Genomic DNA, 19,261 nt, shown 5'->3' on the forward strand with positions numbered 1-19,261 from the left:
TTTAGCCACAATTCAAACTATAAACCAACTTAACAACAGTGTGTAGAGAACCACAATGTGCAGGAGTGTGAGAGAACGTTGAAAGTAGAAAATATACATGTAAATGTAAGTTATACTGATATCTTAAAATGTAAATAAACCCTAGAAACAAATCCTTGTATCCCAAAGAATGAATATTTCTTTCTTAAAGAGACAAATATGAAGCAGCTGCCTTAAAGCCAGTGGAATACCTCCAAATTTACATCCTTATAACTAAATGAAGATTTCTGTGCCTTTCCCTATGACAAAATACTCAGCTAAAAGCATAGCTCGTGTAATTTCTGACTACATATATGGTCCTAATTTTATATTGAATTTGGCACTAAAACAGATTAATAAGGTATGATAAATAACTAATTTCTCCAAAGTGGAAGAAAGGAACAACATCACCCCTGCAGCTTGTCTTCCAGGGCAAAAGATGTTAAGATAACATAAGTTATCTCTGCTCTTCCCTTTGCTGCATCAATCTCTCTTTACCTGCTTAGCTGTCACCTGCAGAACTCGTGCCTGATACAGTTATTTGGATTGATTTCTATGAATTAATTTTATTTTCTCTTTTTTAGGCAGGGGAAGCCAGGAATGGGACTGCAAGGATGCACCTCTGCCTCCAGAAACTTTGGTGAGGAGTTCAGCCAGCCCTGGTAGCAGCCACCCTGGAGATGCATATTAATGAGATAAACAAAATAAAACCCAGCCCTGCTATGTCCTAATCCCTTGTGGCCCAGGCAGCAGGGGCAGTTTGGGGGCTGAGCTCGGGCTCTGCTCAGCACTGGGGTTTCTGTGCTCCCTCCAAACTCCAGCTCTGAGAACCCAGCTGGTTCTCATTTCCAAACAACCAGCTTCTCTATCCCCAAGTGCTAAAGAAAATAATCCCAGCAATCCATGACTACACGCTTTCACAGGGACAGCAGTGAGAATTTGATTGTAGAGATAATTAAAGTCATTCCTGAAACTTGCAAGGAGGAGAAGCCAGGGGGGGAGAGGAGGGGGCCAACAGGGACAACGATGCTCATGTTTAGCTTGCGTTTAAATTGAATGAAGTTTGGAGAAGTGGGGACACACACACTACTTTTGGGGAATTTGTTTTCCTGAAAATTCTCTCTTCTTCACCCTAACAGTTACAATTTGCAAAGAAAATGTAATAGACTGTGGCAAGTAGGAAGATTAGGATGAGGTTTGGAGCCTGGCTGTTCTTAATTTGGCAAGAGTATCCAGAGGGAAATGCTTTCACATTCTGGTAAACTTGAATAAAATTACACACAGCCACTTCGATTAGAAGGGTTTAAAGGGAAATGATACCATAAAAGCAATAAACCCAACTGCTATCTGCTTCAAACACTGAAAACATCTTTTTAAAATTAATGTTTCCTGCAGCCCTGCCATGAGTTAGGTCTGAAATAATTTTAATATTAACAACACTCAGGAGCAGGTCAATCTAGAGCCAATCACACAACTGCATTAGTCTTCTACATCTTTCCAAATGTCCTCTGCATCTTTCCAAAACAGTGGAGTAATTTACACCACTCCAGCTGGTGCAAATCAGTAGGGTGTCCCTGGCATTAGGAGAGATGGGAAGCACTGGCCTCACTGAAAAATAATCACAATGATGATGATTAAAAACAAAAAAAAATAATCACACCAAAACCCAAACAACAAAAATAAAAGCTTGCTCCCAGCAAAGCTAGATTGTACAACCCCTGTGTCACACATCTGCTCTGACCCTCGTCATCCTGAAATGGGTGTGAAATCCAGAGATGGAGAGAAAGAGTTTAAAGCACTTGTAATCTCTCCGTCTGCACTATCTGCCTTGAGCAGGAAGGAGGGATCTGCTCAATGAGAGCTATTCAGGGCCTCTCAATTAACCTGATTAGTTCAGCACGCTGCTCTCATGAATGACACCTTATCTTGGAAATGAAGGAAAAAAACTTCCTTCCCTCTGGAGATACCAGCGGCCCCTAAAGCCAGCGCAGTGGTGCCCACGGGCTGGCTCCCCATCACCCTGGGGAGCTGCTTGGGGTGGCAGGGCCAGGCAGCCCAGGTGGCCCAGGCAGGGAGGGGTGCCCTCTTTGAGGCCCATCCAGGCACATGATGGGATTTGGGGGCGGGGGGACCCTCCCGGGGCGGCCGCAGGTACCGCGATCCCAGGGACGCCGCGGAGTGTCGGAGTCTGGAGCTCGTTTCATAGGTGACAGATTAATGAGCAATAACTGGGTTACCATGGCAAAAAGCATTCCCAAAATTCTCTTTTGTTTCCCTGAGAATAGTCTCCCTATTTTTTTTCCCCTCCAAATCATGCCACTCTGCAATAACACAAATATTAACTAACATTATTCTTTCATTATTCTTTCAAGTGCGAATGTCAACAAGGCTGATTGTTACACACAAACTCCAAGGATTAATCAGGGAAAATAGGTATCTCAATTACAATTATAATGCTGAAAACTCAAATTTATGAATGGCCAGCCAACTTTGAAGACATTTATTAGGGAAATTCCAATGACTTCAAAAGTATTAATGTACTAATGAAACATTAGGGCATGATGTATTAAAGCTTTTGTAATTTGTGACAAATTGAGTTACCATTGTCACAGCAGGGCAATCCTTCAGGAAAAAATAAATGGAAAGTTCCTCTCTCCTGCCACGTGGTACACGACAGATGACAATTTACGTACACATAATGGGGTTCAGCAAGAAGTTTTCCTCCCACACCACAGTACAGTTTATTCCATTTTTCAGAATGCCAGAGCAATTATGGAGCTCACTGTGATTAAAAAAAAAAAAAAAAAAGCCTTAGGATTGTCTTCCTAAATAGCTCCATAGGGAAGAGACTCTCCCATGGTGCATCCCTCACTAAGCAGCCTCAGGGTCCAGCAGGGCCCAGTAACACCAGGCCATGGTACCAACAGAAAGACCCAGAATAAGTAAAAAAGGTTTACAGAGCTGCTTTTAACACATAAACACCAGCATGACAAAAATTCTTCCCCAGACCACAGAAAACGCCAGGATACTCATTTGTAACACAGCTGAATTTCCTAATTTTTCTTTAAAAAAGGGATAAATCCTGATCCAAGCAGCATGTCCTTTCTTTCTCCTGCCTGTAAAACCTCCAGAAAAATATTCCAGGGTGTAGACTCCCCTCTGCAGCCAAATCCCAGCTCATGTAGGATTGTGCCAGAGATGTGGAGGCACCTGGAGCAGCTGGGAGGAGAAGCGACCATCAGATCTTAATAGCTCTGAGTGTGGCTAATTTTATTCTTCTTTCAGAGCAAAGAACTTTATAATGAATACAGAATACATTTTTCCTCTCCTTGTGTCATCTTTCTACAAAATTTGAACTAGGTAAAGTGGTTTTTAACATCCACTTATCAAAGTGACTTAACATCTGGGAAGGCAGCCAATGGTTATGTAGTGATGCAGATGCCAAAAAATCTGACTGAAGGATTATATTGAGGGAGTTTACAGAGGAGACCTGACTCAACTGGGTGGAAGCTGATGGTTATCCTGGTCAGGAGAGCCTGAGAGTCTCCCTACAAAACCATGGATAAAAATTAAGGAAAAGTATTGTATTTTAAATGGCTTATTTTTAACCCATTGTAGACACTGGCTGTATCCTGCACCAGTAATTTTTCCAAGGGCAGATTTTGGAATCAAAAGATGAATAGTTTGTCAAAGTCCATAAGAAGATGGAATAGAAAATTATTTTTCCCTCCAACAGCTGTTGAGGCAACACTAAGAGGAAAAATTTTTTTTTTGATTGCTAGACACTCACATTGGAATATTAAGTCTTTTAAACATTTAGTTACATAAAATTAATCGGTTCCAGGGTCACAATCATGTCACATGAGGATGTCTTCTTTTTTTTAATTAATCTTTAAAAAACGTGATCTAAACATTCTTTTAATTGAATTATGTGTTTAGCTGTTTCTGTTTAGAAAGTCAAGGTGAGAGGAGCACTAGGAAAACCCAAGAATGAAGCAAGCCAACACGACCCTGGCATTACAGCATCACCTTTTTTTTTTTTTGATAGCACCATTTTTCATCTCTTTTTAGCCCAGCATGGCACTGGAAGAATTAAAGAAAACAATAAAAGAACAACTGAGTGTACAGGGTAGGATTTACTGGCATTTACTTTTAATTCTATGGTCCTTTGCTCTGTGGCTTATCAGCCCTATGTCAGCCCTTTTTCCTCCTTTATATTTCATGAGGGGACCCACATGCTGGTACTGAGAGACAGAGCCCAAGTGTCTATAAGCTTTTTGTCAGGTAAAAAGAGAAGAAAAAGGAAAGGAACAAGAGGAAAAGCAAAGCTAAGAGGCATCTATTAGATGTCACTAGGCTTTTGTATTCATGTCAATGATTCAGGATTAGAGTATTTGAAATAATCTTATTGAGAGAACTCAAAAGCCCCACAGAGGGAAAGCCTGCTCGGTAGCATATGGCAGAGCAGCAGACAATATCTTATTAAGGATGTGTTAGCTAACACCATTACTTTTTCTATTACATTACTGAACTCTGGTGCCTCAGCCCGTTAGCGAGATGCCGTAGTTGTGGAATGCCGCATTGGACCTGTTCTTACAAACCCTCAAAGGTTTGGCTGGGCCTCCTGGCACTGTGGGGGTGGGGAAGGGGGGTGGCAATGGGGTGCTGCTCCCTCAGCCCTCCCCAGAGCCCTGGGAAGGGGAAATGATGTCCCCAAAGGAAGGGCAGAGCACGCAGTGCCCTCCCACCCTCCCCACTTCAGGTCACCTCCCCTCTGGGAAAAACACAGGGCACAGAGGGCAGCTGCTGCTCCAGCCCCAACAAAAAATCCCAAACTATTGCCAGACTCTGCTTCTTGTCAGATGAAGGGAATTTAATTTTGTTATAGTGAATGCTGTTAGTCTAAAAATCTTTCTTTGCTCTTGGACAAAAGCTTGTAATTGGAGAAATAGCTCTTTTTAAAGTTATCTTCATCTGCCTACACCTTTAGAGGCAGCAAGAAACCAAAGACAAAACAGCACTGTTCATAGCATTTCAATGATTGCTCTGAAAGGCTCTATATCTGGGTCACCTTACTACAGTCCAGTATATAACTTCAGAGACTTGATATAAAGCCTTTTAATAACTAATTTAATAACATTCACATACTAACAGCAACAGAAAATTCATATTCACATTTCCCAATTCCAAATGCCGTTTTTAAAAAGTGGGTAGTATATTATTCGTTCCACTTTAAATAGTAAAAACCTCTAAAATACTGTCCTTAGCAAAAATGTAAACACCCAGTTGATACAGTAATATATTCTGATCACAAACTACCTATGCAAAGTTGCTAATGTGACACACTGGGAACTTTGTATGGGTTTTCTGTACTTTTCCAGAACTGTTACAGAAAAAATATCACGATGTTACAGGGAAAGAGGAAAATTCATACCAACATTTCCCACTACTACTACAGAGACTTGCTGGCTTCTGAGGACAGTGTTAAAACCATTTCTAGAAACTTAGTCACGATTTGCAGTAACCTACAAGTGTTTCTTACTCTCTTTTAACTTTATTAGTTAGATGTTGTATTAAAATTAAATACTTCCAGAAGACAGAAGTGCCTGTGAATTTAACATAGTTATTTAAATAAGTGTGGCCAATTACTTATAAGAATACATTTTGGTGGCTGGAACATGAAAACATTTATGGAAACTCACATGAAGAAAACTACTCACACACCTCAGCTCCTGCAGAATAAAGCTTGGGTTGTGTTTTTATCCAGTAAACACTGGGATAGAGCTGAGATACATTTTTTCATGTTCAGAGGAATTTTAGCTAATCTGCATTAAAACTGAGGATCATCTTTGCAAATACATTTCCCCATTGCTCTTATTCATGTATGCATTCCCACTGCGACAGCAAATATGGAAATAAATCAGGTGTTAAGATGGAAGAGGAAATTTATCCACTCCAGAAACTATGTGTGTGTATATATATATATGCATATGAGAAAAAGACAGGGTTTTAGTTTTTTCCCCCTCAAAAAATCCCCACTCTTGAGAGAGAAGAGCTGGCACTGAGCTGCATGGAGCCAGGGAGCCCACTGTGCCCAGCACATCCTCGCTGCTGCAGGACATGCTTTGAAGACGGAGTCCATATTAAGAAATCAATAGGTATGAAGAACACATTTGAAGTTTTGTGACAAGAAACAAAGGGATGGATCCCCCTGCCAGGCTCTGGGCTCCTACTGGGGCCAGAGCACTCAGAGCTTTCCTGGTGCTGCAGGAGGTCACTGCACCAACATTTTTAAAGCACCTCCAACCTCAAACACCCAAATCCTGACACCAGAATGGAGCAGCAGAATAATCCATGAGGTCTCAGATTCCTTTGGACAAGAAAATTCACAGGGTCTTCAGGATGGACTTCAAGGGCTAAAACAAACCAATTCAGTCTCCTAAAATTGTTAACCCTTGCTGAGCAGGAGATTTTCAGGAAGAGCCCAAGGGACTTACTGACATGGACAGGCTGGCCTTGGGGCAGCAGGGCCACCACATCCCATGTGTGCACTTAAGTCACAGCTGGCCAAGCCCATGGCTGTGGGTGAGCACTAATAGTCAAATGCCAAAAGCAGCAATCTTGTCTTCAGTTCCCCTCATCCCCAGGACATTTAACACAAGCTTTTTTGTCTCCCTAGAAAAAACTCAATTTTTACTCTGCATCAGGACAACCATTTTTTTTTCAGGAATGGGATCATCTCCCTGCTTAGAAATTACAGAGCATTCAGCACAATGAGGCTGCTCTGCAACAGAAGCCTCTGCTACATCACTAATGATATTAAATAGTAATAATCAAACATAAGATCACAGTTAACCAAAGCCCCAAACACTAGCTGTGGATTCAAAAGACATCCCTGAGAGAAGCAAGTAACTATTAGAGTAGTGTGAAATGTTTGCAGTGAAACCCAAAACCACATAAGGCTTGCCTGGTTTGGGATTTAATAACAAACTGAAAACTCAGAACAGGTTTGCTAAGAAACTCACAAACCTTCTGAGTGAAGCTCAGACCAAATTAAGGTTTTGCATAATACTTCTGAGATCACACAAAAATTCTTGTACTTGGAGGCAGAGAGAAGAGTAATCAAACAAACAATAAGCAGAAGCTGGTTTGACCCTGACCAAGTTCATTCAGCCCCAAGAGCAAAATAAAGGAATTTATAAGCAGCAGTGATATGTGCCAACCCCAACAGGCTGAAACCAAGAGATTTTTGCAAGAATCCTTGCAAAGTTACCCCCAGCTCTAGTGATTTCATCACCAGAAGGAAGGCTGACACCACATGCATGAGGAGCACTCATGAGAGAGGCAAGCATGCGAGCTTGAATCTCAGTGTGAGAAGCATCTACTGATCAGTCTCCCATTTATCTCAGAACAGCTCAAAATGCCTTTGGTTGCCTAAGTCATGTGGGAAATGTTCTGGGTAATGCTTCTCAGCTGCATCAATCACAAGCAAATCCTGGAGGATGTGTGTTTGTGTCCCTCCCCTCTCAGAAATGTGTGGGCTCACAGGCTCCCTGAGCTCGCATGAAGCACTCGAGGCCAACTTCTCTCTCTGAACACCCTGCTCAGAGGCCCAGGGGGTTTAGGCAGCACAGCCTGAAAAGACATCCTGAGAGACATCTCTGTGCAGTGCTGGGGGTAGCTCTGTCACCCAGCTTCTGCTCCCTGACTCCTCCCTGATGGATCAATAACTCCCATCTAGCTCGGGAAGAGGCACAGCAATATGGGGGGGGTGGGCTGCTTTCCAGCACAAAATTCCAGATAACAGCCAAATGCTCACAGCCAGGGACATTTTGCACCTAGGATGTCTCTCAGAGGGCTCCATGCCTCCCTCCTGCTCCTTCTGTGTGGAAAAGCCACCCAAGGAGCCAGCAGTGATGGGACCCCCAAGATCCCACAGCCCATCCCTGGTGCAAGCAAGGGGGGAGCAGAGCATTGGCAGACACAGCTTCCACTGACCCCACACAGCCAGGTTCTGGTACTGACATGGTCCGGGGGACAAGGATAGGATCAGGACAGGGCAGGAACCTGCATTCCTGCCAAGGGGCCACTGCCAGAGCACCAGGCATCTCCTGCCACTTTGCTGTGCCACCAGTGCTGGGATGAGCCCAAGTCCCTGCAGGTTGCTGGGGATCAGCTGCATCACTGACCCCATCCCTTGCAGCAAAGCATCCCTCAGCAGCTCACTCTCAGCAAAACCCACCTCATCCCCTCTCCTGCAGGGCAGGTTCTGCCTGCATCTCCTTCCCCTCTCTACAGACGTGGAAAGCTACTGCAAAATGCATTATTTGCCACATCTACTTAAGCAGTGTGTTTGTGGGGAGGATGCAGGGAGTGTGATACAGTCCTCCCAGTCACTTTTCCACCTGCCTGGTATTTAGGATGAAAAGATGCTCAGGCTTGTAAAATACAATCCACTACCTGATGACTTGTAAAGCAGTAAAACAGAGGTAATGAGTTTTTCATGTCCTTGCACAGTGAAATTCTACCCACAAACATAAAACTTTTCAGGTTACAGGCAGAAAGATTTCAAACCCATCTGTAGGTGAGTTGGCTGGGTGTGCTGGGACAAGTTACAGAGAGCCCAGATGAGCATCCTGCACATGTTGGAAGCACAGAGGCCTTTCAGACACTGTAGGAGGCCATGCATTAAAATGTACATTGGTGACAACTAATTTCAAGGTATAGGAAATATTACAACCTCCAGCCCATGAGCCCCCACTCCTGCTCCATGGACAAGAGCTGTGATGGCACAGGAAAGGCACAAACCTCCTCATTGCTCCCAAACTGCATCCAAAATGCCACATGAAGACCTTCAGTGTATCACCAGAGCAGGGCCAGGAGAAGCCCTGGCCAACCCCAGCCACCAAAGGTCACACAGTCCTTTCCAGAAGAGCTCCAGCACAAAGCCCCTTGGCTTCTACCTCACCTAAAGATTACCAACCCAAAAGAGACACAATGGCCAGTTTCTCACTACAGGTTCTTCCTCTGTTGGTAAATATTAGCAAAGCCAATCCCAGGTCACTGTCATCAGCCTGCTCAAGTACTCTGGGAAGAAGCAAAGTTTGGGATAAGCCAGGAACTGCCCGTTTCAGCCCTTTTTCCATGCAATGTCTCAAGGATATATATGATATATATGGTATTTATATTTTTTCTGCCACTATATTTGGGGTTGTAGTGGCTATTCCTATTTTATCAGTCAGTAGGACTCCTATTGACTGGATGCAGCCATAAAAGGTAAAGAAGCCCCAGCAGGCACTGGTAACACCATTAAATATTGGTCTTGACAAAGGTAAATTGGGTTTAAAAGTTTAGAACCGAGTGCCAAGAGGGGAGCCTTTTTCCTGAACCAAGGAACAACATAAAGCCCCACTTTCTCCCCTATGTGACTTTTGTCATTATCATCTTTTCTGATTCTTACAAAGCAAACCTAATTAGGAAGCTCTCTCATTAGTCTTCCAGAAAAATTAGCACAGCTTATGCTAATTACTCCTGTAAAATTTAATAAACTCGTTGAAATGGGAATAGTCTAATGAGGTTTTATTTATTGAACTAAGATAACTGTAAGGAAAAAGGTTAGGATACCAGGATATCCAGAGTGGTAATAAAACTACAATTTATTCAATTTCTTCACAGGAATTTTATTGCAAACCTTTTAAATTCAAATATGAGTTACAATTTGAAAGTTAAATCAATCTAGAATTTAATTTAATAACAGGAAGTGCTCTGTGTTTTCTTTAAGTGTGATTACAATACAGCTCTGCCACTGCACTCGTAGGAGGAATTGTGCATTTGTATTGTGACAATAATACCCCTTTTAAAATGAGTTCCTGTTCATCAGATCTTCATCTCAACACATGTAACTGGATTAGCAATAAAATATACAGGCTATGCTAAGAAGATGATGCAGACACACACAGGTTTCCAAGAAACTTCCTTGGGATGACTGCTCTGTAATCATAATAAACTAATTTTATTCTCCAGAGAAAATTTAAATCACTGTTTTATATGAGTATAAATTTCTTTAGGTCCCTTTCACTGCTGTAACTGCTGATACTGTAATAGAGCAAAGTATAAAACGACTTTATAAAGAATAAAGTCATATCCTTTTTCAAACACAGCTACAGATTTTCTTTCTTAAAACCCACATTTTCATTAAAGAGAAATATACAACTTGATTTCACATATATCCAGGGTTTGAAGGAGAATACAGCACATGTAACTTTGAAGTTGCCAAAGAGCCTTTTCTCCAAGTTCACCAAACCACCACAAAGCCAGGACCCTCTCTATCCCGAGTCCCTCCAGCCTCATCAAAGAGAATTAATCAATCCCAAATAGTATTCCAACTTGTCAGAAGAGGATAACATTTCCATGTAAGTACATATGTCAAAAATCCCATGGATAGATTCTATGTTAAACTCTATGTTAGGTCAGAGTCTGTGGATTCACAAGATTTGATGCAAGAGTTAGATTAAATCCATAGGCAAAGACTTGATCAGAGCATCAGACATGTGGGAGTGCTTTAGCCCAAATGGTAAATGAGTTCTCTAAGCTCAGTGCAAATAAAAATAACTAAATATGGCTTTGCATACCAATTGACATAATAGTTAAAAACTGTGTGCAGGGAGAAGTGACAATGGAGCACAAGCAAACACATGGCCTGACTTGTGCAGGCGTTTTAATCACAGAACAATTTTAAAGGACTCGTTTCCAGGTAAAAAGGCTCTGTATAAATCACTTCATCCTTTCCAAACCAAAGGGGACAAGAAAAATGAATAGGATAAATGTCACAAGAAACATCACTAAAGCTACTAACTGTATAAAGCACATACTTGCTTGGCCTAAATTGTTTGAACTAGCCCCAGCCAAGAAAAGGTTTTAAGTACCCTACTGGGACAGATGCGAAGCGGCAACAATAGAAGCCACACTAATGCAATCCAGGTAACACAATCCTGTTTCAAAAACACAGGGAGGGCTAATTACAGTACTGCTGAGTCAAATTTCTTATGCCATTGCAACCCACAGGAACAGGTCAAAATCAAGTGTTATTCAAACCACAGTCATATCAACCTCCTGTATCAAAGTCACAATTTAAAACCAAGTGAAAAACTTAAAAGCTTAACCCATTCACAAGCCAAGTGTGATTCAGTGCGGGTGGCGAGGCAGGGTTTGTGTTATCAGCTTGGAATTGTGTTTACCTTGCATTTTAAGAAGAAACTTCAAAATTGGTAACTATTGCATCAATCCTTGTAAAGACTGAGGAATGGATCACTGCTAGGAAGCTAAAGCTGGGGTTTTTTTTCCTGTACCTATTTTCCTCATTTTGCAGGAAGCATGTAACAGACAGCATCTTGGGCTTTCAAAATTTAAAATTATTTGCAACTGGCAGTTTTGCATACTAGATAGTTAAACAAAATATTTCTGTAAACCTGCCATTAGCATCTTAACATCTCACTTTCCAGTACAATGAAAAATTCATGTGAATTTTGTAGCTTTCATGTTGCTCAAAATGCCACTCTAACACCATGTTTATAGTGTTCAGCTCTGCAGCATGCTTATAAAACACAGCTCTGGCACAGGTTTCACTGGGGGGCTTTCCCCCACATACACTTCCTCTGGTGCTACCTGATGTTCAGAGAAGATGAAAATATGCCTAGTTAAAATAGAGAGGGATATCTTCTGAGATGTAAACATTCTCAGGATGACTTATTACAGCTAATCAAAACACCTGCTATAAGCATCCAATAAAAGCACTTTCCTACCCAACCCATCCAAGAACTGGGAGCTGGGATGAGCACAAAGCTCTGGACTGCTCTCCAGTGGGGCCCCCAACACATCAAACCTAGCTCACCATCTTTCATAAAATGGATGCTCTGCATGGAAGAGTCTAAGAACTTCATACAGCAAACATAATTCAGGCAGTAATGCAAGGAGAGGCAAATGCTCTGTGCCCTCATCCCTGTGTGTTTGGGGTCCCCCTATTCACAGCTCAGAGCAGAGTGTTGCTCTCCCTAGCCCTGACAGACCCTTTTGGTGCTTGGTGGCCATTTAACTCCTCTGGAGTAATGCTGCACAATACCCTGGCTATCCCACAAGGCTTTGGACAACACATCTGGACAATAAAAATGTAAAAATGGCTCTTTGGCTACCATTTTGCATAATTGGCAAGCAACAGAAACTACACATGGCCCAGAACAACAGGAATAGATGTATTGTACTACAATGATTTACTCAGTGATGTCAGATTAGCAATATGGATCTGTTTAAAAACACAATAATTAAGACAGGCAAAAATGAATTAATCAACTGACAATACAGTCAAAATAGTATTCCAACCAAAGAAAATAAGAGGAGGGAAAAAACCTTACATTGCAGATCTATTTTCTTAACTGTTTTTATGCATAAATAAAAGCCTTAAAATGTAGATGGATTGCATCCAACAGAACTACAGTAGCTAAGTGATAATGATTCAAACATTTTTCAAATAAAAGTTAAATATTTATAAGCACCCAACCACATTTCATAAATCACAAACTGTTATTATTTTATTCCTGAAGCTTCCCTGGCATAGCATGTGAATTGAGTCACAGAAAGTCAGAAAGAAAAATCTCCTCTTTATGCACATGAATCAGTTACAAGAGCTGGAGCTCTCCACAGAGCAGGGCACTCCAGTATCCCTACATTTTCCCACATATGGCCCTTCCAAGGCAATCACAACTGCAAAGCACAACTAATTCTGTATCAAAAAAACCCAAAATTTCATCCACATAACCTCCTAATTCTTCCCCATTAGCAACACGGGGCAGGTGTTTCATTATAATGAGGAGAGGGAGGAAGAGGAAAAAAAATGGAAGGAAACAATAGCAGTCCTTACCTGTCAATTATCACTGGATCTGATGGAGTCTCATTTCTGTTGCCACAGCTTTTCTTGTCACAACAGCGGCTACAGAGCAAAAGCGAAAGGATTTAGTGCGACCATTACACTGTAAAATCATCATTACGAACATGTTGGGTTCAAATTGCCGGCTCGAGTTACCCTGCCGGCCCTGCCTGCAAATCAGTCAAATGCACTGGGTCACATATGGGTTAATTACGATGTTTAACTTCTTGCACAGCTGGTTAGCAACGGAAAATACAAAAAGAGAGGGGTTTTGCCCCTTTCACAAATAATAATTCAAGGATCACCCAAAACAGGGAGAGCTGCCTATTTGTAGCCTCTTTTCCGCGGGGTTTAACAGTCGTCCCGCAGACGCTGGCACACAAAATAAGGCAGATTTTTCCCTGCTGAGCCTGGTTTTTACATTTGCTTAACGCTTGTGTTACACATCCACAAGATATTCCTGCTTCCACACAATTCCCAGCTACTGGCAAGCCTCCCCCCCAAACTCCTAAAGCACAATTATTCTCCCTGTAAGAAGCACTGGTGTTAATGGGGGAGCTGAAATGCAAGCAGCAGCAGCAGCTTTTTATGCTCGAGCGCGCCTGTTTCCCCAAGTTTTCCGAGCATGTTAATGATCACTAATGCCACGGAGAGCTCTGCTCGGGCGGCTGCTGCCCTGCGTCAGGTCAGATACAAAGTAGGCATGAGAAACATAAGCTCTGTCTCCCAAAGCTCTGCTCCATGGCTGACCTCGAGGCTGGGATTCTTTTTGAGCTAAGGTAGCTCATTGTTTCCTAAGAGAAGTTAAGTTGGTGGTTTTTGATGATTCCTTGTCAAGGGCTGTTTTTGGTAAGGAGGTATAAATATATTGCTGGTGAGTTTGTAGGTGAGGTACATGTTCCTGCTCCGGGTGGGAATCTCTCCTGGTGCCTCTGGAGCTGTGGCAGGGAGCTGCCCTGCTCTTCCCACCAGCCCATGTAAACCCACAAGACCAAATCACAGCCACAAAGGTCAGCAAAGCCTTTAGATTTCACCCACCCACTCATCCCAGGGAGGAAACCCCCATCTCACAAGGAAAGATCCTGTTTGCTGATGTTCCTTAACAGAAACTCCCCCACTGAAGTGAAAGCTTCAAGAAATAATAATAAAAAAACCCAAGAAGCTCCTGACTTTCCCAGGTCCTCCTTGGTCACCAGGGACCTGCTGGACAAAGCCTGGGCAGCTGCAGCAGAGACCCCATCCCATGATGGCACCAAGTGTCAGGCAGTGAGGACCACCCCAGCTGCTTTCCCTGGCCAGACCTGAGCACATCTCAGGTTCAATAAACTTTCTGGTCAGCCCCAACCACACTCAACCAAATCTGTGGAAAGCACTAAGTTTGTTCCCAGTGGCATCCCAGGGACCTGCATCTTGCCTGTATTTCAGCAGCTGTCTGGAGGGACCACTGCTCACTCTCCCTCTCAGATGAACTATTTTCCTTTCCCCAGAAGGTGGAAGAACATCAGGGCAGGAAGAAGCCCTCAGCAGTGCCATGCTATATAAATAGCCTTGTTGGGAGTATGACAAAGGTTCTCTTGTGTTCTGAACAATAGAGTGAATAATATACAGTTACCCACCGAGATTAGCAATAAAGCAACTAACCACACTAAAGATAACAAAAAAGGGGCCTTTTACAAAAAACAGCCTGTTTAAACATGGCTTTAAAAAAAATAATAATTTTGTTCTCAAAGAGAGGAAAAGACATAATTCTTTTCACCGCAAAAAGCTTCAAGGCAACTATTCAGGGCTGAAACTTTTCACAGTTAACACATGTGCGATATCTTCATTTCGGTAGAAGTTACATTGTTTGGGATTGCCAAAAAAAACTGCTTAATTTTACAGCACAATACCAGAATTGATCCACCAGAAAATGCCAGAGCCTCAGCACCCTGAAAATATTAAAATTTAGGAAGGAATAAAATATGCTGTAGGTAAATAGTCATGGGGACGTTCAGGGGCTTTTTTGCCTATAAAAGGACTTGTCATTGGAGTGCAGCTAGAATGTGTGGGGTGAGAAAATTTACCCACAAACAAGGCAATAAAAACTGCTAATCATTTTTAAATGATTAAAATGTAATTAGAAACAGAGTTGGCACAAGTTAAGACAATGCAATTCTTGTGACTGAAGTGAATCAGGGCTAGTCCTGACATTCTCCCAGCAGACTGGAGGGACAGAAATTGCCACACTTACTCAGGCAAGCAAAGGTTCCCAGGCTCCCAGCACGAGATGGGCAAATACCAGCATCCACACACCACTGGGCTCAAAGGTTGGCACCTTCCTGGGCATTAACCCAGAGGGAGAGGCAGCCATGGGGGCCTGGGGACAGGGACACCCCAGTCTCACCTCCTGCCACAAACATCAGGCACTGCCCAGAGGGAACAACCCAGCTTTGAGAGCAGGGGAAACACTTCACTGCTCCTCAGGTGGCCCCTTAATTGGAGGTACCCTCCCAAAAATGCACCCCAATAGTCCCAAGTGACAGTAGGAGACCTCACTCCATGACCACAGTCTGAGGGTGGTGTGGAGGGGCTGCATGGCTGCCACATCCCACCATTGGGTGCCTCTCTGGCATGAAAGGAGGCCCTGAATGTTCCTCCATGATCTACAGAATTATATTTTAGAATTTAATTTGCCTTTTGTGTTTTTTCCCCTCCCTGCAACAGCAGAATTGGAGGCCTCTTCACTCTAGTTTTTCTATGCAGAGAATTAAAACATCACACAGATCTTGAGTTTCAGACCTGGTTAAAAGTGCTTTTAATACAATTTCCCTCAAAAGCTTTGGCTTTTAGTGCCTACTTAGCAGTTGGAAATAAGTTCCTAAATATTCAGCACCCTTTCTCCTTTCCCTGAAAGAATTTTAAAATTCCCAGGAGCTTCTCCAAACCACTCAGAAACCCTCCAGCTCCCAGCAAGGCTCTGCGCAGGAGCAGGGAGCGCCAGCTCCTTGCACCCAGGAGGACAAGAACTCGTCTTTGCAGTTCTTCCATGACACCTCTCCCCAGGTGGGGCCAGAAGCCACGGCTCAGACACAATGCCCTGCTGGCCCACAGGCAAAGCCTACAAAAATTGATTAATTTGTGGGGTTTGCTTCTTTTTAAAACCAGTAGTCCTTGGTAGCAATGCAGCCTCGCAGCATTTCCAGCTCCCGCACCCACAGTAGTTGCCATCCTCATGGCTCATTCCTGAGCCCCTCACCATCCCTATCCTGCTCCTCACCAGGCCACCACCACCCCCAGCTTTTATTGCTGCCTCTCTCAGCCCTCTGGGGACCTGCTGCTCTCCTGTCTCCTTGCTCCCCATCCTCCTCCTCCTCTTCCCTGCCACATGCCCGAGGATCTCTGCCGGCCCTCAGGACGAGGCCTCCTCACGCCAGACCCTCCCTTGCCGGGCCCGGCCTGGCGCGGCCGGAGCGTGCCCGTGCAGGAGCCCTGCTTTGTGCATCCCAGGGACAAGGAACAATGAGGAATTAGGGGCCTGTGGCACGTGGCCAGCGCCAAGGAGACTTTGGCTGCCAGGCTGGGTAGGACAAGCTGCACAAGGTCCCAGCCAGATCCCTCTCAGATGAACCATCACCCTTCCACCAGTGATGCCATCAGGATCCATGGCATCCTTGCCCCGAACAGGCTCCTCACCCTGCAGCATGGAGGTGTGGGACCCCCTTGCCAAAACAGCTGTGAGATCTTATTTTACACAGACAAAACCCATATTTTACTCCAACCTCGTTCTCAGAAATCACTGAGCCGTTTTAGCTGAAACTTTCCAAAGAAAGTCAGCCTGAGGCTGACACCCTGCAAAGGATATTTCAGCCAGAACAGTTTAAGTTTGGCAAAGCTGTAAGCCACTGAAGGTTTCATAATGGAAATTGTTGAGGCAATATTAACTATAGATGTCCCTCCCCATGCTGCCTACAATACTAATAAATTCCACTGAGGTTGTGAATTCTCCCCAGCTATTAACATTTTCACCAACAGTGTAGATTTTTATATCTGACAAAACACAATTAAATCCTTTGGAATAAACAGCTACCTGAAGCAAACCTCAGCTTTGCTCTCCTACCACAGCCAGGACTCTCACACATTTGAATTCTTTGTCTCCTCCGTGCCGTAGCTGTAGTACACTATAAATACCCAGCTTTGTCACATAAATGCAAAGTTTTATTGTGCAGTTAGCCTTGATAGAAAGCACTGCTGAAAGTTGTTTAGAAATTAAATATCTAAAACAAGCTATTTTAAAATACAGAGCCCTCACTATTTCATGTCTGAAATGAAGAAATTTCATCTTAGGGAGAGCAAGCTGTCTTTCACACCATATGGCTAATGGTAGTGCATAGCAATTAGCTGGGCTGATTAATGGGGAACAGACTCTAATTTTATGCTTATAATTGAGGCTGCATTTGCACCCCTGGTGCAAATTCAGCACATCCCAACTTCCACTTACAACAGGCAAGAAATCAAGAGAAACAGAATGGTGCGGAGAGAGAATTTTTTCCCATTCTAGACCCCTAAAGAGCATCAGATTTGCAATTTAAAAGCGTGTTAGCAGCAAAATAGATGACAGATTTGTGCAATAGGGTCAAGCGGCCTGGTAAACAAACAGCACCCTCTTACACACGTATGGGCAGCAAAGGAAATGGGAAATATCTAATATGAGCTGTAAGAAATTTGAATATGTCTCCCCCACCCCGTCAGGAACACAACATTTGCCTACTACAGTCAGTTTCGGTTTTTTCTACTCCTCCACCTTATGGCCATGAAACATAAAGCAAGGGCTAGCAGTAAATAAATAGGAGAAGAATAAAGCTTCTGAGCCAGTGAATTTTAAGAACAAAGAAAGTGCAAAGTGCTTTAATAAAGGGAATGACTGTGCATCTTTCCACATTCCCAGAACAGAAATAATTTTGTCTCAAAGTATATTGAATGGCTATAAATCTGTAATGTGGGCATTTGGTCTTCTGGGTAAAACTCAGCCCACTATGTAAAGTTTTAATTTACTTCTTACACTTTATGTTTCTGAAGTATCTGTAAGGAAATTAATTCTTTAAAGTAGTTGATTCTGGCTCAGCGAGTCATTCCTACCACCAAACCTTGCTGGTTAAGGATCAGGAGGACACACCACCCAGGACTAATGGGAGATTCAGATCCTGACACTGCAAGCACTTGAACTTGTCCTTAATTTTACTCATGTGCCCAGTCCCACTGTTTTACTGGCCTCTTACAGGAGAAAAGTAAAAGGCACTTGAGTCTTATCAGGTCAGGGGCCTCTTTTAATATTTCCATGAATTGTTCCTAGCTAGGTATCCAGTGTGAAAGTCATGCTAATTGGGCCAATGAATTTTAGGACAATTACAAGTTGTCAACATGTCTGGGATTCTATTTGAGAAGGCAGAAGTGGCCTGGAGTCCTCAGCAAAGCAATGAGGCTCCCAATGGCAGCAGAGGCTCAGGCACCTCTTGGAGCTGCTGATTTGGAGCTCTGGAGATGCAAACCAGTGGTTTTGGTTTCATGAAAGAAGCAGCCTAGAAAAACAAGACATGAAAACTAAAATCCCCCAAAATCCTGCTGCAAGGAAGAATTTGAGGCGGGGGCTGTTCAGGGTTTCACCCAAGCTGGCAGGGCAAGGAGAGCAACTCCTCTGCCTTCATCATGGGCCCCCAGCAGGGTTTTAGCAGGAGGAGCTGTCAGTGGAGGACAAAACATGCAGATCCCAAGAATTTAAGGGAAAAAAAAAAAAAAAAATCAACCAACAGAGAAGTTTCCATCTGAGTATTTTGTCAAAGACTCTCCCCTGCCAGGAAACCCTCATCCAAGTTTATTCTTTTAGAAGTGGGTACTAGTTTTTACCCTCAAGTTACTCCTTTTTAGTAAATGTGTTTTGTAAAAGTTACAACGCATGCAATGGCATTTTTACAGTCTTAAAACAACTGATTGTAACAATGAGCTTATGCAAGAACGCCTCGTCTTCCACCCGGGAATTATTTTCTGCCATCGAATAACATGTAACAAATGATCTTTTCAGACATGCAAAAAACACCCACTAACTTTAATGAGACTGAGAGGTCAAGCTCTCTGAGGTGGAGAGCGGGTCTGTGGTGAAAAGGAAGTAGAGGAGGCTTCACCTACTTCAACCAGCCAGAACAGAGAAGGAAGCAGCTGCAGAAGTTTGGGGGGAGAAGATATTTGACTGAATTCAAGTCACCAACCCCAGGCAAGGCAAGAGAGCACAGGGCAGACCCAAATCTGCATGGGGAAGTTTAAAGAAAATCAAGAAGATGACATCTTATGCAC

At 43.1% G+C, this 19,261-nt stretch overlaps 1 protein-coding gene across 7 annotated transcripts in view; it reads right to left on the reverse strand.

The window, feature by feature from the left end:
* The window catches only part of EBF1 (EBF transcription factor 1), a 268,614-nt gene that overhangs the window by 236,843 nt on the left and 12,510 nt on the right, over positions 1–19,261 (reverse strand). For all 7 annotated transcript variants that reach the window (XM_009091498.4, XM_018915531.3, XM_009091497.4 and 4 more), the window contains exon 6: positions 12,932–13,000. In XM_009091498.4, the coding sequence (XP_009089746.2) occupies positions 12,932–13,000 (69 nt within the window). The remainder of the gene's footprint in view (positions 1–12,931; positions 13,001–19,261) is intronic.

The sequence above is a fragment of the Serinus canaria genome, chromosome 13 (genome assembly GCF_022539315.1).
Source record: "Serinus canaria isolate serCan28SL12 chromosome 13, serCan2020, whole genome shotgun sequence".
Lineage (NCBI taxonomy): Eukaryota > Metazoa > Chordata > Aves > Passeriformes > Fringillidae > Serinus > Serinus canaria.